Below are 26,661 nucleotides of genomic sequence, written 5' to 3' on the forward strand. Positions count from 1 at the left end.
CCCACAACGAACTAGACCCTGGTCGCGAGGTCCCGGACTTTAAGCCGGGTGTCATAATTGGTGCGAGCCTTTGGGGTCCCTGGAGGAGAGTGAGCATATTTTTCATGTTGCCAGAACGTGAATAATTTGTGTCAGCAGAGGTGGACTCTGGTATACTGTTTGATGGCCATGGCATTATTCACCTCCCTTTCACACAGTGGTTTTGGCGTTCCTCCCATCCACGGACGGAGTGCATTTCTCCTTTTGCTTGAAACTGGACTGGAGTTGTGGAAGTTACATGTTTCGAGCTCTTGAGTCAAGGCTCCCGGAGGGCTTGCGCCTGCTGCCTTCCTTCTCTTAGGATCCTGACACCACTAGGCTGATGAGAAGCACAAGTGCAGACAGCTTGGGTGAGGAAGCCCACTCACTGGGTACATCCCAGGTGAGCCCAGCCCCCAGCTCGCTCACCGGCTGAGTGCAGCAATATAGTGAGCCCAGGGGAGACCAGCAGAGTCCAGCCACTCACGCCATTGTGAGAAATGATAACTCAACCTTTTGGGGAGTAATTTGTTAAGAAGAAATGGATACTGGGGCGCCTGGGTGGCTCAGTCGGTTGAGCGTCCGACTTCAGCTCCGGTCACGATCTCACGGTTCGTGAGTTCGAGCCCCGCGTCAGGCTCTGGGCTGATGGCTCAGAGCCTGAAGCCTGCTTCTGATTCTGTGTCTCCCTCTCTCTCTGCCCCTCCCCCATTCATGCTCTGTCTCTCTCTGTCTCAAAAATAAATAAACATTAAAAAAAATTAAAAAAAAAAAGAAGAAATGGATAATTAACATAGCACAGAAACTTTCTCGTAGACTGCTAAAAAGGTCATCTTTCTATTGATCCAAAATCTACTGCCCTGTAAGTTCTATTTGCCCAGGTCAGGGGTTTTCATAGGTCATGAACTATAGTAAATTGTAATAGTGAGTTAAGAGTTGATTTCCTCTTTTTATATTACAGTAGTCCCCCTTCATCTGCAGTTTCACTTTCCCCGGTTTCAGTTACCAATAGTCAAACGCTGTCCGGAAGCAGAACCTCCTCCTTCAGAAGGTCAAGAGTAGCAAACACCACATCACGATGCCGCCGTTGTTCACTTCTCTGCATATTATCAGGTAGGCATTTTATCATTTCGTGTCATCCCAAGAAGGGTGAGTACATACAATAAGATATTTTGAGAGAGAGGCCACAAATAATTTTCATTACAATGTATTGTTATAATTGTTCTATTTTATTATTAGTTGTTGTTAATCTCTTACTGTGCCTACTTCTTCAATTAAACTTTATTATAGGTATGTATGCATAGGCAAAAACCAAAATCTATAGGATTTGGTGTTATCTGTGGTTCCAGGAATCCGCTGGGGGTGTTGGGACATATCTCCCATTGATAAGGCGGGGGGATACTGTATAGTATTTTTACTGAAGACATATGAAATCAGTGCTTTCCTAGAACAGAAAGTTGTATCAGTAGATCAGTAGACATATTGAGAACTGTCACAAATTGGCAAGGTATTGGGAATTGAAGGTTCTGATTCCCCCACCCTCACCCCCCACCCCCACCCCCGACCAGATGGCACCTTAGAGATACCTACTGACTCCACCTGAAAGTAGAGATTAGTTCTCTAGGAGCTCAGGTTAGGAAAGTGCAAGTGTAATTGTGATTAAAAACTGGCAAGTTTAAATTGTTCAACAGAGACAGCAACTTTCTCATGAGGAAGGTTCTATTTACGTTTCCAGATTTACGTCAAGTCACTGACCTTGTGCAGCCTGGCCTTGGGTCTTCTAAAGATAGATGCCAACTTCTTTTCTTTAGTTGATTCCTAGGTTTTTAATATCTTCATATAGTTTTAGTGTTGATAGATTGACCATTTTATTCATCCCTTCAACAAACACATATTAACTATAACAGTTAATGGGGCAAGAATACAATAATAATTCCTACATAGCCAATGCTTTTAAAAGCATATAAATGAACAATTTAGTAAAATATTACTAAAAATATTTAGTAAATATTAGAGGAAAAAACAAGTGGGCATCTAATGTACACTGGATGAATTGCAATAAAGAATCTAAATCTGTTTTTGATGTCTGACTACTGCTGACAGCTTTTAAGCCTTACATCTCACTCCCTCCCTTTTGCCCCACATCTGGGCAAGCTGATAAGAAAGCCTGGTGCTTCCTCCTTTGTTGTGGGAAGTTCAACCTTTTCCCTAGCCACACCCCCTAACCACCACAAAAATCTCAGACTGGTCTCCTTCCCTTGATCTCTCAAATCATTTTTGACCAGCTTGGGAGGCCTGCCCTGTTCTCCCCAGAAAGCTGATTATTAAGTAAATAAACTTTTTAAAATCCTCTTGGTGCCTGTGTGGCATCATCAGGCTTGAACCAAATTTCGGGTAAGGGTAGCCATCTCGTCTCTAGAGAATGACCACAAAATAGGTGCTCATAAAGGGTAAGATTATAATTAGGATTTTAAGAAGGACACAGTGGTTGAGTATGAAAAGCAAAGAAAATCAGTAAGAGGAGGATTGAAAAGTAGTCACTAAGTCGGGAATTTGGAAGTGAATAAGGATTTTTTTTCCAGAATCCTCTAAAAGTGTGATGGGGAAAACAAGTCAGATTGCAGACGCAAGAGATGAGCAAGTCGAGGCAGCAAATGTCGACTACCGTTTCAACAAATTTGAGTGGAGATTATTCAGGGATGCGGAAGCTGAGCCGTAAGAAAAGGCAGAAAAGGAAGACTGGCCAAGTGAGGACTGTTTTTTTGTTTTTGTTTTTGTTTTTGTTTTTGTTTTTGAGGGAAGGAAATAAGACAACAAGGATTTCTTTATAGACTAGGGTTACATGCAATCAAATAAAAGAGGTTGAAGACACTGGAAAGAGGGATTAATCAATAGAACAAGGTGGAAAAGCAAAGTGAAAGTTTTGATTAAAAAAAAAGGGGCGCCTGGGTGGCGCAGTTGGTTAAGCATCCGACTTCACCCAGGTCACGATCTCGCGGTCCGTGGGTTCGAGCCCCGCGTCGGGCTCTGGGCTGATGGCTCAGAGCCTGGAGCCTGCTTCCGATTCTGTGTCTCCCTCTCTCTCTGCCCCTCCCCCGTTCATGCTCTGTCTCTCTCTGTCCCAAAAATAAATAAAATTTGAAAAAAAAAAATAAAAAAAAAAAATTAAAAAAAAGAAATGAACAAAGCAAGGTGGGGAGGAGAAAAACTCCATATGACAGATTTAATATTGACTAAAAGAAAATCCATCCGGTGGTGTTCAAACAATACAAGTATATAAGTGTTTGATGTATGTATCTTTAGGTGGCCAGGCTCAGTAGGAAATTGACGGAGAAAATGCATAATGGTTGCTAAAGGTGGAGGCATGGTTACCTCTGGAAGATCCATAGGAATGGGATTTAGATGGGAGATTAAGGTTGTAGTGAGAGTTGAAAATGCTGGAAAACAGGGATGGCAGAATCCCTGAGCAGAGAAGTGAAAGCATTGACAGGGAGCTCTAAGCCCCACCTCGGGCTAGAGACTGGAAATTATCAGAGAAACCAATCTGCAGAAATGTGATCACCTTTCAGCTACCTTCTTTGGATTACCCAACAATCTGGTGGTCTGTGTATACCGCAAGGGTTGGGGTCCAGGATGTCAAGACCACACACATTAGATACCCCTTCGGTTTTACCCAGACTGCAAGCACTTTTTCTAACATTATTATGTCCTGTTTCATTTCACCTTCTCTTTCCCTCACACTGGCATCAACTTGGACGGTTGGCCCTGGGCCAGTGAGACATCGTGCAGTGGGACCCCCTCCTCACAGATCCACCGGGACCTGGGTTACAGAATCTTGTTACATAACATTTACTTTAGCACAATTTCTGATTTCCTTTTTTTTTTTTTTTATTGTGAGATGGAGTCCAAATACATAGCTTATTAATTTTCGATCTTCAGAATATGTAGGGCAATTAAATCTATTGCCCATAGAAAGAGAATGACTTAAAAAGTAGATGAGGAATGTACTACAGTAAGCGCCTTGCAGAAAAATGAAACCTGAAGACATACATTCACCCATCTGGCAGTGATTCATAATTGAATATTATTTTCTCTCTAGTTATGATGGTTTACATCAGCCTCAATCCCTGAACTGAAAGTAGCTGAGTAATATTGCTGGCACCGTCTTTTTATCCCAGTTCCGTACGTGCAGAATAAAAGGTTTAACTATAATTCACTCTGGTAGCATTACACAGGGAATTTCAATGAAGGTGTTGAAAGAAAATAATTACCCATGGAGCCTGAGGCTAGAAGGGAAATCTCTCTCTCTCTCTCTCTCCCTCTTTTACAATATGTTTCTAATGGCTATGCGTGAGGAGCAACCTGGAGGATGGGGCCATTTTCTCACATGACTGCATCAGAATCTGTCAAATACGGTATAAATTTGTGAAACGGGAAGGAGACTAACATTTTTCTTGATGAAGGATATTAAATACAAACTTCCGGTCTTAGGAAATTCACCCAGGAATATATGAATAGGGATCGCACATTTCAGATACTTTCTGACTCTGACAAACTCATATTGATCAAAAGCTGTGGTGACTTTGACATGGTCCTCTGCCACGTGACCTAACTATACGCCCAGTCCCGGTTGCTTAGGAACAGCAACATAGATCCACTGGGTATACATACCGACCAATGCACAAGCCCAAACAGAGCAAGTGATGAACATGTACGTGCCTAACAGAGCACAGGGTGTCTTTCAACTACCAGACTCAGGATAGCCTTTGTGACTGTAATTCCAAACTGTAGGTTGCAAAACTAAAGCAGATGATTGTTAAAAATCCTTACTTCCAAGCCCACCTCAAAGAGACTCTGACTCCCTAGGTCTTGAATAAATGTGCTTGAATCTGCATATTTAGCCAATACTCATGGCGATTCTGGATCACATTTCAACTAAGGTTTAAGAGAAAGCTGGAACCATCATCTGATTGGTTTTAATTGATTAAAACTCTACCCTGTGGAGAGAGACCCTTACTACTTCAGTATTTTCATTGGCAGTATGGAGAGAGGCAACTGAAGAAAAGAAAAGGTTTACACAAGACAGGAATTGTATGTCAATCCTGTTTTTGGCAGTCGCGCTGCTATTCTCAAATTTTAATTCCAGAGCCAAAGCAAAAGGCATAGGTCCAAGCCCCAGGAAAATCTGCTATGTGGAAAGAATTGTTTGGCTTCATGAACCCCACTTCCACTCTGTGTGTGTCTTCGGGGTGAGGGACAAGGAGGGCCCTGGTCATCCAAGAATGCTGGGGGCATATCGCTTAGCCCCCAACATCACTGTTTGGTCCCCCTTACCACACCAGCCTGCATCCTAACACCACACCCCCACTCCCAACCTTGCCCTCAGCGGCACCCTAGGCTCCAAATAATTTCTAACCAGCCTTCCTCATCAAAATTATGACAAAGTCTTATAAGCTGATTAGATGAACTGGTCCTTCCTAAGGCTAGCACAACGCATGGCAATGGCTTACATGTATCTTTCCTTTCTTATTACTATAATGGATGACTCATGATAAGAACTTCAGACCCCGTGAAAGATAGGTGAAGCAAATAACTGGATTCAGGAGACATCAAGATACTCCTGAAATCATACCCACCATAGGGTTAATCATGTCAGCCAACCTCTTCCTCGTATACACACTACCTGTGCAAACCTGCCCTCACCCTCCATTTTTCTTTCTCCTCCAAACCTATCTACTGCCTGGGCATTATTTTCCCTGCCCTCCCTTGCCTGCACTCTCTCAGGCTTTGTTAGCCTAAGTAAAGGCACCTTTATTTAAACAATAAGTCGCTTACTATAAATTTCAGAAATTAGGGAAGCTTGGGAACCCTGTAGGATATAAATCAAAGTGTAAGGAAGTGTAGACACAGGGGTCTTAAATATGGAAGTTGATCTGGAAAACACATTATAGTCTCAAAGAGGCTCTCTCTTTCCTTACTTTTCTATCCTCACAAAGGCAGAAATTACTTCAAAACCAAGAAGGAAAAAAAAAGCTAGAAGCAAAGGAAATAATGATAGAACTCTAGTTTTATTTTTATTTCTTTTTTATTGAAGCATCTTTTTTTTACTGTATCAATTAGTAGGTATATATTCTTACTGAAATTATTAATTAGCCAGTTTATAAATGTGGCCATAAGAACCAGAGGCTCCAAATAGGAAAACTAATACTACCAAGCTTCCTATACTTAATAGAGAGAGTGATCTTTTATAATTTAGAACCACACAGAGACACATTTGAACAAAATGACCTTCCTGTTGCTAAATCAATACAAAGTAAGGATTTGTATATAAGGACTTCTCTGATGGAGATCATTTCAGAGCACTTAGCTAGTTTGTAGTAACCTAGCATCCTTTCCTTCTTAAAAAAAAAAGAAAAAAAATCAACAACAAAAACCAAAACAAAAAAACCAAAAAAAAACAAAATGGAGCCCTCTCACTGAAGTTAGCATCTGAACTGCTCTGTGCCAGTCTCTGTGACAACTGGTAGGATCATGCATGTCTCTGAATTTTCTTTAAAGCAATATGATAGCTAAAGGAAAATTAAGTAATTCAATTCTGTCTTCTATAACTAGATGGCTAGTCATTAGGATCCATCATCAAAATATACGGCTCAACTTCTGAATAGCCGCTGGTACATTGCAAACCCATTTCTGACCACTTCACTCAGAACCTTATCTAAGTGGCCAAATATTGTTAGTAATGTCTATGCTGACCTACTGTCTCTAGTACTGGAATTCTTTGTTCATGATTATCATGTTTTTGATGCAAAAACATTACATTATATTAAACACAAAATTCTACGAAGCCTGTTTCTCAGACATAAAAAAGGAAAATTTTAAATGTACAAGAAATACGTAACTTCCTGCTATGGTATGAATTGTGTCCCCTCCCCAAAATTCGTATGTTAAAGCCCTAGCCCCCAATGTGAGATATGGTATTTGGAGATAGGGACTATAAGGAGGTAATAACAGCTAAATGAGGTCATAAAGCATAAAGGTGAGGTCCTAAGCTTATAGGATTACTGTCCTTATAAAAAAAATATACCAGAGAGCATGCTCTCTCTCCACCTTGTGAGCAAGAAAGTGGCCATTTGCAAGCCAATAAAAGAGCTCTCAAAAAGAAACTGGCACCTTGATCCTTATCTTCTCAGCCTACAGAAATTTAAGAGATAAACGCCTATATGTTAAGCCCGGCAGGACTAAGACACTCCCATTAGTCACTGTTCCTGCCACCCTAAGGACACAGCACCCACTTTCTGCCATACTTCCTATCCTCTTTCCTTGCTGCATTCTAATTATTAGCACATATTATCATCAAACTTACAATAAGTGTATTTTAAGTTTATCCATTTACTTCCTGTTTTCCCTTGTTAGAATGTAAGTTCCATGAGGACAGGGATTTCTTTGTTGTTTTATTCACTGCTGTGTCTTCAATACCTAGAAGCATGCCTTCTCTTCTTGTCTTTGGAGCAGTAACCTTTAAAATGCTAAGGAATACTAGGAGCACTAGAATGGCTCAGTTGGTTAAAGCTTCTGACTCCTGATTTTGGCTCTGGTCATCGTCCCTCAGTTCGTGGGTTCAAGCCCCATTTCGGACTCTGCACGGACCCCGTGAAGCCTGCTTAGGATTCTGTCTCTCTCCCTCTCTCTCTGCCCCTCCTGTTCTCGCTCTCTCTCTCAAAATAAATAAATAAACTTGAAAAAAGATAAAAAAAATAAAATAAAATGCTAAAGAATACTGAACTTGGAGTGCTAGAATACTAGAAATAGTATAAAACACCAGAAACTCAGGAAAGACAAACAACAGCATATAAAGGAAGAACCCAAACAAATAAAAAAATTAACATATACATATACACATTAAAATTAGAACATAAGGGGCGCCTGGGTGGCTCAGTCGGTTAAGCAGCCGACTTCGGCTCAGGTCATGATCTCGCGGTCCGTGAGTTCGAGCCCCGCGTCGGGCTCTGGGCTGACAGCTCAGAGCCTGGAGCCTGTTTCAGATTCTGTGTCTCCCTCTCTCTCTGACCCTCCCCCATTCATGCTCTGTCTCTCTCTGTCTCAAAAATAAACGTTAAAAAAAATTAAAAAAAATAAAATAAAATAAAATTAGAACATAAAAGATGTAAACCTGGTCAAAGAGGATCGTGCAAATGTTGTCTTGCAGCAAAAAGTACCCTTATTAGCAGTCCATAAATTAAAGCATAATATCTTACAATCCTACATTGATATTTTATAAGAACAAATTACCAAGAACAATAGATACTTCCAGGAATTTTCAACACATGGTGGTCAGTCTAAGAAAGCAATATGTATTATTTGCTTTGCAGGAGAGTAAATACTTGGAAATAATGGACACAGATCCAGTCAAGCATAATAGTTATCATATTTCAATTTATTTCCATGTAAATTGGTTGTTACATGCTGAGTTAGTACAAAGAATTATAAAAGAGATGATTAAATGCATTGAAAAATATAGAAAAATAAGTGCAGCATATTAGACTACATGATTTTTAACTAAAAATCTTTGGATTATGAAGGCACCACTGAACTCATTTGAAATCTGGCAACAAACTCCCACAGAATACAGAACGTGCATTTCTAAGGCATATGTATGTTCAACAACATACTAATATATTTTGGTAACCACTAAATGTCAAACATTATCCATACAGGGTATTAACACATTAATGTTTTCATTAAAAAAGAAAGATCTCTTTCCTCATTACATTACGCATTTATAGAATAGAGAGCTGTCAAATAAATTATTGCAAAGTAGTTCAAGCTAGACCTTATAACACTTGAATCATATAATCGGGGGCAAATAACCTTTAAAATGAAAGATAAATGGTAAAATTTAAGGGCATTTAATTTGCATAAATGTAATGTTAACGGTCTTTTCCTGGTTTCATATTTTATGCTTAATTTATATATGTCACTCTATTGGGTCCTTAACACTCTTATAGGTCAGTTTTAATTTTTTCGAATTTTATTTTACCAGAATAAGTAATATGGAAGTAGTTTATCATATATAAAAATAAGGTGATCTCATAAAAATAATTTAGCACAACTAGAAACATTCTAGCATCAAGATAATTTTATAGTTCCTTTGTTAACGCTTGCTATGAAATAATACATAAAATATGTATATTTTAGAATCTTGTGTGTATAAAACTAAAAGTCAACTTTGGGCTCTCAGAACTCAATTGCAAGGAATTCTTCCATGTTAATGGTCATTGCGACCTTGGGATGCAGAAGAAGACTTAGAACAAAGAGCTTTACAGGGTGTATGGTTTGGTCTTCCTTTACTTTAAAAATAATATTAGCATTTGACACTCAAGTTATTGGCTTTAAAGTTTTATCTATTAAACTTCTAGTATAAACATAGAAATGCATTCAAATACACCTGCCCAGACAGTATTGCGTCAGCTTTAACAATAAAATAGAACAAACCACCCATTGATTAACCATAATGATTTGAAGGGCATCCATGGTCCATAATCTCTAACAAATTATAAAATTCCTGCAGTGCATGAATTTAATTATAGGCCAAAGCTACAGAGCAAAATATTGATTCAGACACAGCAAAAATATTTTTTCTTTTCTTAACTTTCCTTGACTTATGTTTACATGCCAACACCAATGGATTTCGGATGGTAAAAGCTGCCACCATCCACCATTGGGATAATTTAAATGGACAAAACAGAGTGAAATTCCTTTCTCTAAGGACATTTTCCTTCTAATTCTTACCCCCTCTTTTTCTTGGAACCATATTTGATGAGAATGAAGGTTGGCCTCACTCATTTTGATCCAAATTAGTGATGAAAAGATTGAGGCTTCCTTTGGGACAAAGACTTTTCTTTTTAGTTCATGTCAACCAAAAAAACTGAAATTGAAATGGTAGGGTAAGTTATGAGATTAACAACATTTATTATTCCCTTTCATTTTAACGCACTGTGCTACCTATGATTTAATGTGAAAATTAAGGGCCATGTGAACGTTTACCACACATTTGTTAGGGACCATTACATCACTTGGCAGGGAGTCGAAGTTTCATACAGATGCCCACAAAAATACCCAAATGGCCAGTCTTTAAATTTTGTTTTCACCCTACTTTTTGAATGCACTTTAAAGTGCCTGCCTCTTTGTTACACTGGCAATTTCAAGAACAGTTACCACACTTTCAAATGTAAGCATAATTATATACCTAGACCTATCTTCGAAAATGAGTTTCTTCATAAGTGTATCAAATCACCTGATAAAAATATGAACCTCTGTAATTGTATGTGATTGCAGATATATATACACGCATGAAAATGATAATTTATTCAGGTCACCCTGGCCTGTGGTGTTTGTCAATTACCCTGCTGATTTGGTAGATTTACAGATAATCACATATCCAAGTCCTACTCTAACAAAAGAAAAACATCCTATGGAGACCTCTCTATCTATCTATCTGGACAGAAGGAGATAAATGTATTATATTGATTGTATCTCTGAAACAGGAAAGTCCCAAATTACTACAGTTAATTGTATTAGAATAGGACAAAGCTATTCTACTGGTGGTATTTATTTTCTCATCTAAAAATCATATTTGTGAAAAAGTATAAAATATGCAACTTCCATATGCTCTGGCTCCAACAAAACCTAAGGTAAAACAGAGACTTTCTGGGGTTGGAATGCAGAAATTTGGGCTAAGCATTTCCAATATTCGTAGTAAAACGGACTAATTTCAAGAACTTGGTCATTGGGATACGAGTTATCTTGAAAATAATGCTGAAGACTTCCTTTCATGGAAAGATATGGAGAACAATGGATTCTAGTTTGTCATTTGTTTTTGTTTGACTTCATCTCTGTGAATTTCATATCATATTGTATAAAGAAACATTTAATCTTATTGATGTTTAATGGCCTTTTTATGTTTTTGGAGGGGAAAATGGCACATTAGCTAAGTTGTTTTTATGTATTAGTTACAGATGATGCTGGGTTTTTACAAATGGCTTGCAAATGCTCTAAATCTCTTATGACAAAGTATTTCTCAGTTTTACAAGTTAACTTACAACAAAACAGACATAAAACAACACAAAATACTGTGGCAAAGGAAATAAATTTGTATTTGCCTCTCAGTACAGAAAAAACTAAATGCATACCAATTTTTACAAAATAACTCTACGATAACCTACTTACTAACAAAGATTAAGGAAATTTCCTGGTGAATCTTGACCAGTGGCTATGCGGTTATTAAGTCACATCGTATTTATAGTAGAGGTCATCTGTAGGATCTCAGCAACAAAAAAGGGTGTGCAAAATGTCAGAGTATGGCCTCTTCAGGGCAGTTGCTAAAGACAAGAGCTGTACTGTAGCAACAGGGTCTCAGACTTCACTGTGATCGCTGAGTTTGCTCAAATTCTAAAATAGGAGAGGAAGAAAAAAGGACATGTTCGACTCCTAAATTGCTACCACAATCAAAGAAAGTAGCAACTCATGCAAGCTGCCCAGCCAAGTTAAGCAGATAGACATTCTACCACACATCAGAGTACAGAGGTTTAAAGCTCCAAGTCCAAGGTCAGACTGCTGACGTCGAAACCAGCTCTCCCACTTACAAGTGGTATCACTTCCCTAGGCCTAAGTTTGCTCATTTCTAAAAACAGGTTAAATAATAGTATCTACGGGACGCCTGGGTGACTCAGTCAGTTGGGCGTCCAACTTCAGCTCAGGTCATGATCTCACAGTTTGTGAGTTCGAGCCCCACGTCAGGCTCAGTGCTGACAGCTCAGAGCCTGGAGCTTGCCTTAGATTCTGTGTCTCCCTCTCTCTCTGCCCCTCCCCTGCTCAAGCTCTGTCTCTGTCTCAAAAATAAATAAAAATATTAAAAAAAAATAATAGTATCTATGTTCCAGATCTAATGAATTAATACAGGTAAAGCTCTTAGGATATTTCTGGAATATAATGAATATTCAATAAATGTTAGGTGTATAATAATAGTAATAATAATAATTGTGTTATTTTTATTATTTTACAAATACATACTGTTCTGATTGAATATAATAGGGATGACTCTGGGAAGCACCGAATGCTGTTCTAGGGATGACGGAAAGCAAAATGATTCAAAGCTAATGAAAAATTGCAGGATGTCAAAGCTTTGGGAACAGTTCTAAAACTAACCATAAAGGCCAGTATTTGGAAGATAATTTTGACACTTCATATCATGGGAGCACTGGACTCTGCAAATAATATTTCCAAAGATGGCAATATGAACTGAGAGGCAAGGGTATCGGAGCAGAAAAAAAGCTATAAGGCTAAGTCCAAAGTATTAGCATTCGACAGAGGTGGATTCAAATTCCCAGGATCATGGATCCTAGAAGAAGCATTTATTTTACAAGCAAGTAGAATGCACTTCATAGGTGATTCCCAAATCCTCTAAACAGTGATATTGTTAGAAGACCCAAATTATTAAACAATGTTCATGACTGATCCAAGTAAGGAATGGAAACATCCCTTTGCTGTAGCAGAGGACTCTGAGAGGGAGAAAATTATAATAGATTTTCTATACTACTGGGGTAATAGGTTAATATAAAAAAATGCAAAGCCCTTGATTCTACATTCTGATTTTTCTTATAACTCCTGAATGCCAACTTGCGTGGCTCACCTTATTTGAATAGATGTTACTTAAAGCGGCAGATACTGATTCAAAAGAAACTGGATTCTCTGAGTCTGGGTTTCCACAGTACTTCATTGCTTTTATCAAGGAAGCTACAAGAAAACACAAGTAATGTAAAGATAGAGTAGCAGAAGGATCATGTTCAATGTCAGCCAAGATTCCTCCCTTACCTGTGCAATGGGCTAATGATATTTCCACACTCCTGTTCTTACAGTCCATGTAAACCTGAAAGAATTAAAATAGTATACCCACAATTAGTTCATCATAGCAGGCAGGAAAGAAAAAGGCGGACTTAAGACAAAAGAGTATCTAGTTTAAAAGAAAAAAAAAAAAAAAAGCCAATATTTATGATGTCAGACCACCAGAGGGAGGCATTGTTACACAGTCAGGCATCCCCTGACAAACTTGTAAAAGAGACTGCCTTAGCCAACTAAGATTAATGCACTAGGGTATTTAACTTTTACTGCAACTAAGCTTGGCTACTTAAATTTTCATGTAATAAATGAAACATCGTTTAATAAAAATTAAAAGACCACATTTCCTTCCCTTTAAGAATGATATAAAATTGTTCTCAACCTTCTCTTATCGGAAGGACCCATTTACAAAAGTGATGAACACTATTGACCCACTGCTTAGTTTAATATTTTACAACAATTTGTGCATATTCATGTACTCTCAGATCCCATGTATGGATGGAGAACTGAGAACCAAAATAATCGAAGGCAAATTTGATTGCCCAACTTCCATTTTTAAAAGTCCATCAAGTTGAGAGATCCTAACTAATTTGCTTGGTGTACTTTAGAGTCTTGCGTCATTCAGGTCCTAGGAAATATCAGGTAGGAACACCTTACTGAAGGCTTTCATTTTAAATTCACCCAGACCAAAGTCAGCCCATGAAACTCAGTGACAATAAATTGAGAAGTTTTAGCAACTCTAGGATGGATTTGGTTATGTAATAGAGATGTATCTTACATATAAAATATAGAAAGTTGCATTTACAACACATTATAAGAATATGCATGATATATCCAAAAATATTCCCTTATATGATTCCAGAAGTAAGCAGTTATATTTTAGAACAACTGTAGAATAATGGCGGATGTGTCACTCTGAGCATGAAAAAACAAGCAAACAAACAAACTATACATGGATTGAGACTTTGCCATTGAGTAAATGGCTCCTGTCTTTGTAAGTGAAAAGGATTAATTCAAGGTGACTGGTCAGTGTTTGACTTTTTCTGGAGCGCAGGAGGCACACACACATTGCTGCAGGTGGTTTGTTGATGTTGATAAACATAATCACTGACCTTCCCCGTGTCCTAAGCAGAAGAATAAATAGAACTTGTTCCATTTCCTTCAACCTGTATAACTCCTAGGGGAATGTTCCTACCACTGCAGTGACTAAGGAAATAATCCAGGAATGGTAGGAAGTGGGAAGACACGCAGGCATGGCTCAAGAGACTCTGCGGCTCTTTACTCTGGACCCTCTTTCAGTGGCTGGAACTATGAAATGATATTAGTCACAAGGATATTATTTGCATTTTAAGAAATGACTTTTCAAAACGAGAACAAATTATAAGAGCTAGAATTACTGAGTACTTATTAATTTCTAGAAACTTGGCTGTGTGCTTTCTTTGCAATACATCATTGCTAAGCTTTGCAACTTCATGAAGTGGGTATTTCTACTTCCAGTTCACAGAAAAGCAAATGCTTAGGCCCAGATCGTGCAACTAGCTATATGGCTAATATTTGGATAGGACTTATCTATCTTTAAAGCTAATGTTCTTAACATACATCATAATGTATCTATCTTTAAAGGTAATGTTCTTTTTATTTTTTAACATTTATTTATTTTTTGAGAGACAAAGAAAGAGCAGGAGCAGGAGAGGGGCAGAGAGAGAGGGAGACACAGAATCTGAAACAGGCTCCAGGCTCTGAGCCATCAGCACAGAGCCCAATGTGGGGCTTGAACTCACGAACCATGAAATCATGACCTGAGCCGAAGTCGGAGGCTTAACCGACTGAGCCACCCAGGCGCCCCCTAAAGCTAACGTTCTTATCATACCTCACAATTTACTGTAACCATAATGAAATAAACTTTAGTAGTAATAAGGAAATTAAAAAGGGCAAATGGACACAAAATTGATGATGTTCTTATACACAGATGGAAGAAACCAGGCCAAGGGCAAATGGTATTTTCTGCTAATTTAAAAATAAAACGCATTGGTTGATTTGCCCCATAATTCCATTATGTAGTATTTTAAGACCATGAAGATGAATGTAAAAAAACAAAACAAAAACAAACAAACAAAAAAAAACACCTTTCTTAATATGTCCTGTACCAAATTATTAGGATTCCTCTGAATTCCCACTCCGTGGGAATAGGTAATCATTTCCTCCTCTTGACAAACTGTAATCCTGATGTGCAATGTCTAGAGAGAGCAGCTAATGAACATTTGAGCATATTCAAAATAAATTTAAAATACTAGTAAACAAAAACTGCACATACTGGTCTTTCCCAGTAAATGGACAATCAATCCTAATCTTGTTTTTCCCAAAATATGATCTTGGGCCACTTGCCTCAGAATCACCTGTGGTTGTTTAAATAAAGATTCCTGGACCAAAACTAGGACCCAGAAGACTGCACTGTAGATGAGCACCCCCAGTGAGTCTAGTCTTCTGCACACACACTTAAGAGCACGCTTCCAGACCCTGGCGACACAGAAGAAATAGAAATGCCGAACCACAAGGAGCCCCTACCCACCCCCGAACACAAGGAGCCCCTACCCACCCCCTACCCACCTCCTCGCCCCAGTGAAGAAATATCTGTCTACAGTCCAGATTTAGATGCAGGAAAACATGACATATTCAGGTTGAACTCTATGCCAAACTGTGCAAAGATTTTATAGTCAACAACGAGAAAATAAAAGCATATTAATTAGGCAAAAGGGTGACATAATGAAAGTTGCCACTAGATTTAAGGCCTAGGATATTTAAAATGCAATTGTTTTTGCACAATTTGTTTTCTAAATATCTGCTCATGCTGAATGAAACAAAATTGTCCCATCATTTTCACAAGACGAATACACAGTGATCCAGGAGGTAACCCTGGATAACACCTTGTAGCCAGTGTGACAGGACTGGGACTACACTCTCTGACAGTCACACACTAAGCATCTTCCCCTCCCCATAGTCCCAGCCTTATCTCCATAGGAAAGCGATACTAAAGGTGATCTTTGCACTATGTTTTCAGGTTTTTTTTTTTTTTTTTGCACTATCTTGAATTTGGAAGGTTGGACACTGCAAATTTATGTTTATAAATGAATAGAGGCACAATTACGCAACACCACGGAAAACAACCAACACCCATAATGTAAAACTGTTTGGAAACTACTGATCTTAACTCTTTAAAAGTCCATTTTTGATTTCTACGTCTTTCCCTGATAAGTAACTAATACAAGACTATCCTATCCTCCATAAATAAGTAGACGACTGACCAAAAATATACAAACAACTGTTTTCAGACGGTGAGAACAAGGAGCACAGGACTGAGTTCCCTGAAACAAAGAAACACATGAAGCAAGTTCTCCAGTATCTCAGCGTTCTGCACAAAGCAGCTTCTGGGCCAGAGCATGATGGAGGCCTTAGTAAAATGCAAGAGCTTCCCTGAGCTACAGTCAGAACTGGAGTTCAGGAAGGGCTAGGTGGGTGAGATCTGTGGGGAAGAGTCGAGGAAATGAGGGAGATGAGCAGAGAAAGAGCTCCAGAAATTTTCACAGGATTTTGATTAAGTTTCTGGCAGAATACAAAGCTACCCATGGGGGAGACTAGTAGGTGAGGGTAGGGAATCTCTGGGGAGCAGAACCCAGAGACAGGTAAGCTGAGCTCCAGGCCACAGAAGCTGGGAGAAGGCTGAGGTTTGTTGAAGAACAGAGGTTTTTCTATCCTCAAGAGCCTCCCCCAACAAATTTAGGACACTGAGGGAGGGAACAAATGGAAACGAGAAGGAGCTAACTTCCCTGTTGACATAGCATTTACTCAAAAAAGTAGAGGAAAAAAAATCCAGAAGTGTCTGAGTTTTCCTTGAATTGGAAAAACTAGGTGCTCTGCCATCTGTTGGAATGTCTTGTGAGCTATATTGATTTTGAAGAAATAAGCAGCTTTATTTTTTGCACACCAAGGTCATGGAGACACCATGAAGATCATAGGGTAGAGAAGTCAGCACCGTCATCTGATAGAATGGAGAAAAGCCTGTGCACTGGCGGCTGTTCCAGAAATCAGATATGGTATCTGGTCAAACTATACCCCTGAGGAGGGTAAGAGAAAACATCCTTCCATCACCGAGGCCACTTTCTCACAAAGGGGTCTTTTCTTTCTAGAAGCCCGAAAGCTGACTTCCCATAATGCACTGTGCTCACTACATCTCACGCCTGCATTCTCTTCTCTCTGACTACCCCACGTGAATCCCCCACTGATACCCCCCCACACACACCAGAGGCTTGATGGGATCATCTGAACACAAATCTATGGCAGTGGGAGTTGCAAAGTTCTATGTTCCTTGGGGAGAATGAGTGAGATGAGTACTAAAACAATGGGTTCAAGACCCCAGAGCTGAGATAGTAGGTGGTACAAACCCCCATTACTGAAGAAAAGGGAAAGAATCAGTCCAAACACAATACCTCAACAAGCATGGAGACTCCAGAATAGTCAAAAAAGGTTACTCCACTGCAATCCAGGATTAAAAAGCATTTCTCACTGGGGCATGGCTGTGAAGCTTCTTCTGTAGGAGAAACAGAGACTTGGGTTAGAGAGAATTCGAGATTTCAGCTGCAGACTTTGTTGAACCGTGGAAAGGTAACAGTGGCCTCATGTGCAACAAGACTGGTTCCAAACACTCCTCGGGTCTTTTATTCTTCAGTGAATTACTAATGACTTCTGAAATCTTTAATTTTTAATTATTTGAACGTTATTTCAGGTAATTCTTACATAACTCTGAGAGGAACATGGGATAGGTTAATTACAGAGAGACGCACGGAAGCTCAGCACGTTTAAGTGATTTTGAAAGAACACCTGGCAAGTCTGGGCCAACCACAGACTAGAATCGAGGCCTCCAGGCCTTCTGAATAGCACTCTGTCCACAATATCACCCAGGCTCCTTCACGGGTATGCCCTGAGGTAGAGCCCTGTTTTGTGGTGTCTGGAGATTCATTGCTGGGGCTTGTCTCTTGGGCTTGGAAGGGATGTGTGTGAGGGACCCTAAAAATTAAGCTTGATTTGGTTCACAGTAAATCTGCCTCTCAATGTACCCGATAGGGAAAAAAATTTACGTAGGAGATCAAGACCTCTTATTTGCCGACGTCTTGATGGCCACAGTTTCCTTGTGTGAAATGACTTATTTCTAAGCAATGACAAGGTCCCTCTAAGAATTGATATGGCTCTCAGAGCAGACCATGTGAGGTAAGATACTTCTATGGTTAGTAGGCAAAATCTATCAGATAAACTCCAATTCATTAATTATTATGAAATTCTCTGAAGAAATAAATAATTTTTTAATGTTTATTCGTTTATTTTGAGAGAGAAAGAGAGATAGCACAAGTGGGGGAGGGACAGAGAGAGAGGGAGAGAGAGAGAGACAGCACAAGTAGGGAAGGGACAGAGAGAGAGGGAGAGAGAGAATCCCAAGAAGCCTCCTCATGTGTCAACCTGACATGGGGCTCCAACCCATGAACTGTGAGAGCATGATCTGAGCCAAAACCAAGAGTCAGATGCTTAACCGATTGAGCCGCCCAGGTGTCCCTCTGAAGAAATAAATTCTTAATTGGAATAGTTTTGCTATTTAAAATACCCATGTTTTTCCCCTAGCGTGGCTACAAAAATGTGGGAATATGGTTGTTTCTCAGCATTGGAGGGAAGTAGAAGGGAAATTGTGTATTTTTTGAAAACTGCTGCTTAGAGGTAAAAAGAGTGTCAAACATTGAACATTTATATATAGCAGTAATTGTTAGGAAAAAGAGAACTGCTACAAAGTTATTCAGCTATAGGATTTGTTTCCAAGTTTCAGCTTCAGATTTATATTCATATTTATTATTTGAAATGACAACTATGGAGCACGTACTATGTTTAGGAAACTTTTTGAACACAGTAGTTCAAATGTAGTTCAAACTGTAAGGTTTCAACACAGTACTGGGTGATACAAATGTAAGTAAAATACTATTCCTTTCTTCTAGGAGCTCATCCTTGAGTGCCAAGGGTAGGATTGGTATATAAATGACATGACAAATGAAAAAGAATGGGAATTTACAAGAAGAAGTCCCTCGAGTGGTCACTCAAGGCTTCATGCAAAAGGAGCCTTGCAGGATGTATAGGATTCCAAAAAGTAAGACATACCGTGACTATTCCAACTATATGGACAGCTGTAATTAAATGCTAATGACAGTTTGAGATTTCAAACTCCTCCTTCTCCCAGGCAACCAACATATATTGAGCACCTAATGTGTGCCAGGCACTCCAGCAGTGCCTTCTGTTTTCCTGTTTCTTTTCTAGACAGGAGGGCCAACAAGTATAGGTTTAGGCTATATACCATTGGCCCCAAATGGTAAGTTAGAACTTTAAACCTAAAAGCTACCATAATTTAGCTCTTATGGACCACTCAGTAGTAATCATTACCATTCACTCTTTGCCTAATTAAACACGGGACCTACCTCTACTAATGCAGAGGCTCTTATTTATATCCTTAGATATAATGTGCCCTGCTCATGAACAGAGATAGGAGGGGATTAAGATCACAGGAAAAAGAAAAATTCATATCCAAAGCAAAGGCAAATAGTGGAATGTTGATTGATATTTACTCCTCTTACCTCTTAGTCCCATAAATACACATGCGCGCGCACACACACACACACACACACAGGTTGACACTAGAATAATTGGAGTATAGATACTGCTATTTCATTTTGTTTAGAGGTACAGAGACAGAATGTCCAAAAGCATGTTAATTCATTGTTTTTCCTAAAAGAAGCTACATAAATTATTATCTACAACTATTACAGTATGGCATGAGTTCTATCATCCCCATCCCTTAGCCAGACAGACATGGCTAATCAATCACGGTATTTTTTTTACAATTTTTATCAACTTGGTGCTTCAGGAAGCCACTGCTAGTTCACAAGAAGCTTATTTGCCAGTCTGAACTTAATACTACAATGAGAAGACAATCTATGTAGATGTTATTTAGAGGGATTGATCACTGGATCCAAACGACCAGAAAGTGATGGTAAAAGGTACAGAAAATTCTTTAAGAACCAAGTTTTTTTTTCTTCCCTATCCTATCACACTTAATTTCACTTGTAAACTGTACTTGTCACTATTTATATTTTCTTTTGGTTATTTTATAATTTAAGCGGTGATAGATTGTTAACTATAAAAATGTTTGGGTTGTATCAACAGCCATACAAAAATTTCCCTTCTATGGTCTCAGTCGGCTTGCTTTGTCTTTCACTTTACATCCAGTTTCCTCTTTCCTGTTCCTTTAATCAAAATATGGGCATATTTGCAGGCCATTCAAAACAAAATAGAATAAGACAAAAGGAATTGTTGAAAAAAAAAAAAAAATTAAAAAAAAAAAAAAAATTTAAAAAAAAAAAAGAATTGTGCCATGTAGTTGTAGATAATAATTTACGTAAGCTATTTTAAGGGAAGCAATTCATAATGCCTTTTCCAAATAAAGAAGACATCTTTAATGGTAAGTTACCAATTCTCTCAAATGAAAATTTAAATAGAACGGACACTTCTGAAATCTTTCCAAAACAAGTGAAGTTTTCTTTTACACAGTACCCTCTCGGTTCTGCTATTGTACTGATTTTATGGCTATAACCTTGTGTTCTAAGCTTCTAAGTAAATCAACCAGTGCAATAAAAATCACATTGTCGTAGAAAAGAGTAAAGTGAATTCACAGCTAATATCCTGCCTTAAGCAAAATGAGGTAAGCTTGGAGCATGTGCAAAGGAGACAACTAATCTATACCCATGTGGGATGTGGTAAATGATGGGCTTTATCTACAAAAAACAACATTTCAGAAAGAAATTAACCATCAGGTGTGGGTGGGCAATTAACTCCAGACTGTGGAAGCAAGCTCTCTCCTGTAGAATATTCATTAACTCCTTTAATTAAAAAGTATTCATAGTTGCATAATTTAGGAGTGCTTTTCATATACTTCAAAAGGTTCTTGACAGTCTGTGAGTCACTCATAATTTTTTAAGAGAAGGAATTTTCTGTTGATATCAATTAACTATTGAGAAGCAGATTTACATCTCTAATTTTTCACAAAAAAAAACCAAGGAGATACGAAATATTTAGAACTGTAACATTCTCTTTGGAAAACACGTACTCATATTATCGAGCATCTCATTTGTTCTTCACTCATTTGTTCATTCATTCATTCAAGCAATCAGTCAATACAGACATATTTTGGGCTGAGTGCTGTCCTAAGTAAGGCAAGGAGAGTGGTAAACAAGAGAGATGATGGTCCCTGCCCTCAATAGACACAACCACACCAGGAAGTCAGCCGATTGAATCAGTAATTTGAAATTTTCTGAAGGCCGGAAAAATCACGCAGAAAGTGTTAAGGACATAGAGGACTGACCTGGTGTGGTAGACAGAATCATGCCCCCCAAAGATGTGCATATCTTAATCCCCAGAACCTGTAAACATGTTGTTACATGGCAAAAGGAATTCTATGGATTTGATTAAGTTAAGGACCTTAAGACAGGGAGATTAACCTAGGTCATCCGGGGGGGGGCACAATGTAATCACAAGGGTCCTTAGGAGAGGGAGACAGGAGGGTGGGAATCAGAGAAGCTGTGGTGATGAAAGAAGAGGTCAAAGAGAAATCTGACAATGCCACACCGCTGGTTGGAAAATGGAGGAAGGGGCCAGGAGTCATGGAGTGCAGATGGCCTCCAGAAGTTGGAAAAAGCAAGGAAATAAATGGATTCTCCTCTAAAGCCTCCAGGAAGAATACAACCCTGACAAAGATTTGATTTTCTCCTGTGGGATTCATTTCAGTCTCTGTCTTTTAAGACTATAAATGTGTGTTGTTTTAAGCCACTAAGTTTGTGGTAATTTGTGACAGAAGCAATAGAAAATCAGTGTACCTGGGTTGCTGCTTTGGGGAATGAGGAGAGGTGGTGGGTGAGGGCAGGGAATTTGTTTTAGACTTCGGGATCCGTGAGAGCAGAAATCATGCCTGCTTTCTTCACCCTTGAACACGCAGCACTGGTCATTGTGCCCGGGACTTAATAGATGTTCAGTAAGTACAAGAAACATGGGCTGAGGCAACAGGACATTAACTAATTAACTCAGGAATGAGAGAACAGAACACATGAGGGGAGATCTGGAGGAGGAGGTGAAGGTAAAGCTGGCAAACCATAGCGTGAAGAGAGATGTGCGCAGGAGTGCCTCTGGGGCGTTCCCAAGTGACTACAATGCTTTGGGGACACAGTCTACACATGGTAACAGAAGATTTCTTCACATTTGAGCAATTTGTGTTTTCATTGAGATAAATATGGTGCTTGCCATCTTATAATTTATGTAGCTTGTTTCATATATTTTGATTTTTTTTTTTAATTTTTTTTTTCAACGTTTATTTATTTTTGGGACAGAGAGAGACAGAGCATGAACGGGGGAGGGGCAGAGAGAGAGGGAGACACAGAATCGGAAACAGGCTCCAGGCTCCGAGCCATCAGCCCAGAGCCTGACGCGGGGCTCGAACTCACGGACCGCGAGATCGTGACCTGGCTGAAGTCGGACGCTTAACCGACTGCGCCACCCAGGCGCCCCGATTTTGATTATTCAATCATGTGCTCAACAACAAATCTTCCCCTTCTGTGTAAATCATTGCGGGAGGGCATAGATTTTTTAATTGTCCCCCGTTTCCCACTCCCTTGCTCAGCTTTGTCTCTCTTTGGTTTAGTTACTTCCAGATTTATTTAGCATTCCCGCAAACCCACTGGACGTCTCCTGGACGTCTTATATTCCCCACTCTCCAAAGTAAAGTTACCTTCCCTTTTCACTCCCCACCCCCTCAGGTTCCACATCATCCCAGTGTGAGAGAGACAAAGCTTCAGAGTCATTGTTTTGCCCTCTCCCCTCCTCCAACACCCAAACAGTGCCAGCAGTGTTCATGACATGCTGAACTCTCTTTCAAATTCATCCTCTCCCTCTATTGTCATAACCTTGTGACCATTCAGACTGCTTTCAGACCAGTCTCTCCTGTCCCAGCTTCGAGCATCCCTTCTTGTATGCATGCCCACTGGCAACAGGGACCCAAGTCCCGCCTCTGTCCCTAACTCCACAATTCAGAGCAAGTTAATTATCCCTTATGGGCCCCAACTTATTCATCAGTAACATGAAGAGTATCCTATCACCTATTTGAAAGTGGAAGCGTAGTATTTACTAATTACCTATTTCAGAGTTATAAAGAGGAATGTCCTTTGAAAATTATCAAATGCTATACAGATATTGCCTATCCTTACAATTTTCATTCACTGACCAAGTGTTCATTGAACACAGAAGGATAATGCAATGAAAAGTTAAAATGTATTTCTTGCCTTAAACATCTAGTTAGAAGGAAAATATGCAGAAAAAGAACAAACTCTATAACCACTTAAGTCAATATGTGACTGAGTGAAGCATGTGGTATCTCTGCTTTTCTATTACTATGATCTCCATTTCACAGCTGAAGATACTGAATTCCAGGCTGTGCTGACAGCACGTTCCCCTGTATGGGTCTGGTTGACTTCTTTTTATACTTAATGGGATTGCCAAGCAGTGTGTCCTTCAATTTTCTTTTTACTTTTCTGTTAAATCTTGAAGACAGTATAAGGTCTGGATTGGCAGATCGAGGAGATAGTTCTGTTCAGGAGAATCCAAATAAAGGCTCGGAGCCAGGGATGACTGAATTAGATACCGGGGGGCCGTGAGTTGATTTATCTAACTTGGATAGAGGATTTGTGTAATGTGGAATGAAAGAGAAAGGAGTATAAGAAGATAAGAAAAAGGGCTTTAGGTGCCTTAAAGGGCTGAGGCGGGGGCATTGGGCCTACAGAAGGGAAACTTCACGATTAATCATGTGACAGATTTTAAAGTAAAGGTGATTTAAGATTCACCTGTCATTACACGACAGAATGAAGTCAGGACGGCAATTACCTCTCAGCTTGCATGTCAACACCAAGCATTCACAGTAGCTTCCTGCAGCCCTGGGTGGAAAAGTTCTCAGGCTACCTTGGCTCATAGGAGGAAGCGCCTTGACCTATTAGTTCTGTCTGAGGTGAGCATGGGACACTGGGTATTTTCTATCCATGGATTAAAACCCAGACTATCTCATGGCAGGAAAAAAAAAATTCTAATTCATTTTGAACATGATTAAGGACAGAATCAGAGTTGCAGAGGTGAAAATTTAAAGGTAATAAAACCAAGAGTTATAGATTTTAGTAATTAATTAAAGCCCAGGGAGGTGGGGCACCTGGGTGACTCAATCAGTTAAGCGTCGGGCTCTTCATTTCAGCTCAGGTCATGACGATCTCATGGTTCCAGAGATCGGAACTTGGAGCCCAGTGCAGGGCTCAAACTGACAGCGCAGAGCCTGCTTGGGATTCTCTCTCTCTGCCCCTCCCCCAAAATAAATAAACAACAACAAAAAATAAAGCACAGGGAGGGGAGGGCAGGATGGTGTTTCTGAACAAGAAGGAGAAATAGGAGGACCGAGGATACTCTGGAGTGTCAGAGGACAGGAGGAGGACGCTAGAAGAAACATTCTGATCAACTAGTTCTGACTATTACAGAAGGGACACAACAAAAGTGATGGTGCCCATCAGTTGCTGCTCTGTGAAAAACGGGCCTGGCCTAGTGAGGCAGAGGTGACAACACTCTTAAAAGTTTCCAGGGGCACCTGGATGGCTCAGTCAGTTGAGCGTCCGGCTCAGGTCATGATCTCGTGGTTTGTGGGGTTGAGCCTGGCTTTGGGCTCTGTGCTGACAGCTCGGAGCCTGGAGCCTGCTTCGGATTCTGTTCTCCCTCTCTCTCTGCCTGTCCCCTATTCATGTTCTCTCTCTCTCTCTCTCTCTCTCTCTCTCAAAAATTTTTTGAGAATTTTTTTTAAAGTTTCCAGATAAGCAGGAGAATAAGACATTCAATAAATGATCATTAAATAAGTACTATACCAGTATTATGTAGGCATTCTTTGAGAACATGAGGCAGGATGAAGTACGTTTACCACAAAAAGTTAGAAAAGACCAGGGGTGCCTGTGTGGCTCAGTTGATTAAGTGTCCAACTTCAGCTCAGGTCATGATCTCATGGTTTATGAGTTCAAGCCCCGCCATCAGGCTCTGTGCTGACAGCTCAGAGCCTGGAGCCTGCTTCAGATCTGTGTCTCCCTCTCTCTCTGCTCCTCCCTTGCTCTCACTCTGTCTCTCTCTCTCTCTCTCAAAAATAAACAGTAAAAAATTAAAAAAAAAAAAAAAAGAGACCAGAGAAGCTGACATCTGAGCTACATCTATGTTGATATGGGGTCAATGCCATTGATTCATATATTTATATAACATTTATTTTATTCCATTCAATATGTTATATATTCATTCAGAATATATTTTATATGGTAATATAATAAACATTATAATATGTTATCCTCTTATATAGACATTCTACATGTTCTTTTGCCATTGTACTGTTAATGGATATTTCAGTTGTTTCTAGATTTGGGGAATTATAAAGAAAGCCTATCCTTCTTTATACAATCTTGTATATGTTAATACAAATATTAACAGATTCCTTTTCCTATTGTCTTTAGAAGTACAAAAATTAATATGTCAGCATCTTCTGTTTTTTGAGTTTATGTAAAAGGACTTGGAATTCTTTGGAATTGTTCTTTTTTACCCTACTACATTTTATATAAGACATTCAATTTCCTTTATTGTATACCAAATAATAAGTATATCAAATAAAAATTCAATTGCATAATACACCACAATTTCTGTGTTTATCTGCTACCTATTCTGGAAATATGGGTTGGTTTCAGGTTTGGACAGTTACAAATACTACTGTTGTGAATATTCTTGTTTTTGTAATTTGCTGTATACAGGCTCTCATTTCTTCAGGTTGTCTGAGTAGGAGTGGAATTGGTGGTCAGAGGGTAGGTATATCTTTAACTTTACACAATTTTGCCAAACTGTTTTCCAAGGCAGTTGTCATAGTTTACACCCCCACCAGCATTGTGGGAGACTTTTTGTGCTACACCCTCAGGAACCCTTGGCATCCTCATACTTTTAAATGTTTACCAATAAACCACATAGATATATACGCACGTATACATGTATATATTAGTGGATAAATGCAAATTAAATCCCCTATTTCTCCAGTAATTACTGCGAATGACAGTCAAGCATATTCTTACATGTTTACTGGTAAATTTGAAAATGGCTGTTCACGTATTTTACCCATTTCTATTGGGTCGTCTACCTTTCGTTATTCATTGATTTGTAGAGGAGTGCAGTCCTTTGTCCACATTATGTGTTCTACCTATTCTTCCACTCTGGCTTATCTTCTCATGCTTTATATGGTGGCTTTCGTTGAACAAAAACTTAAAAATAATCTAGGAAATCTTAATGGTCATTTTCTTTATGCTTAATGCTTTGCATTTCTTGTGTATTTTCTCCTATCTTCTCCTCTAAATTTATATTTTGTCTACCACTCTTAGGACTTTGATTCACTGGGTACTGACATGGAGATATGGTGTGTGAATTACAGTGAATGATTTCATTCATTATAGGTACACAATTGTCTCATCATTGTATATTAGCAAGACTATCCCTTCCCTACTGCTCTGCAATGCCATTTTGTCACAAATCAAACATCAATAAGTGTGAGATTTTTCTACCCTTCTGGGCCCT

General features: G+C 39.2%; 1 protein-coding gene across 1 annotated transcript in view; it reads right to left on the reverse strand.

Moving 5' to 3' along the window:
• Positions 1-8,432: 8,432 nt before the first annotated feature.
• Positions 8,433-26,661, reverse strand: part of SLC26A7 (solute carrier family 26 member 7) — a 118,537-nt gene continuing 100,308 nt past the window's right edge. Inside the window, exons 15-18 of the mRNA XM_030304438.2 lie at positions 17,397-17,497; positions 12,889-12,943; positions 12,707-12,810; positions 8,433-11,466 (exon numbers count right to left, since the gene is read on the reverse strand). Of these exons, the coding sequence (XP_030160298.1) occupies positions 11,431-11,466; positions 12,707-12,810; positions 12,889-12,943; positions 17,397-17,497 (296 nt within the window). The 3' untranslated portion in view covers positions 8,433-11,430. The remainder of the gene's footprint in view (positions 11,467-12,706; positions 12,811-12,888; positions 12,944-17,396; positions 17,498-26,661) is intronic.

The sequence above is a fragment of the Lynx canadensis genome, chromosome F2 (genome assembly GCF_007474595.2).
Source record: "Lynx canadensis isolate LIC74 chromosome F2, mLynCan4.pri.v2, whole genome shotgun sequence".
Classification (NCBI taxonomy): domain Eukaryota; kingdom Metazoa; phylum Chordata; class Mammalia; order Carnivora; family Felidae; genus Lynx; species Lynx canadensis.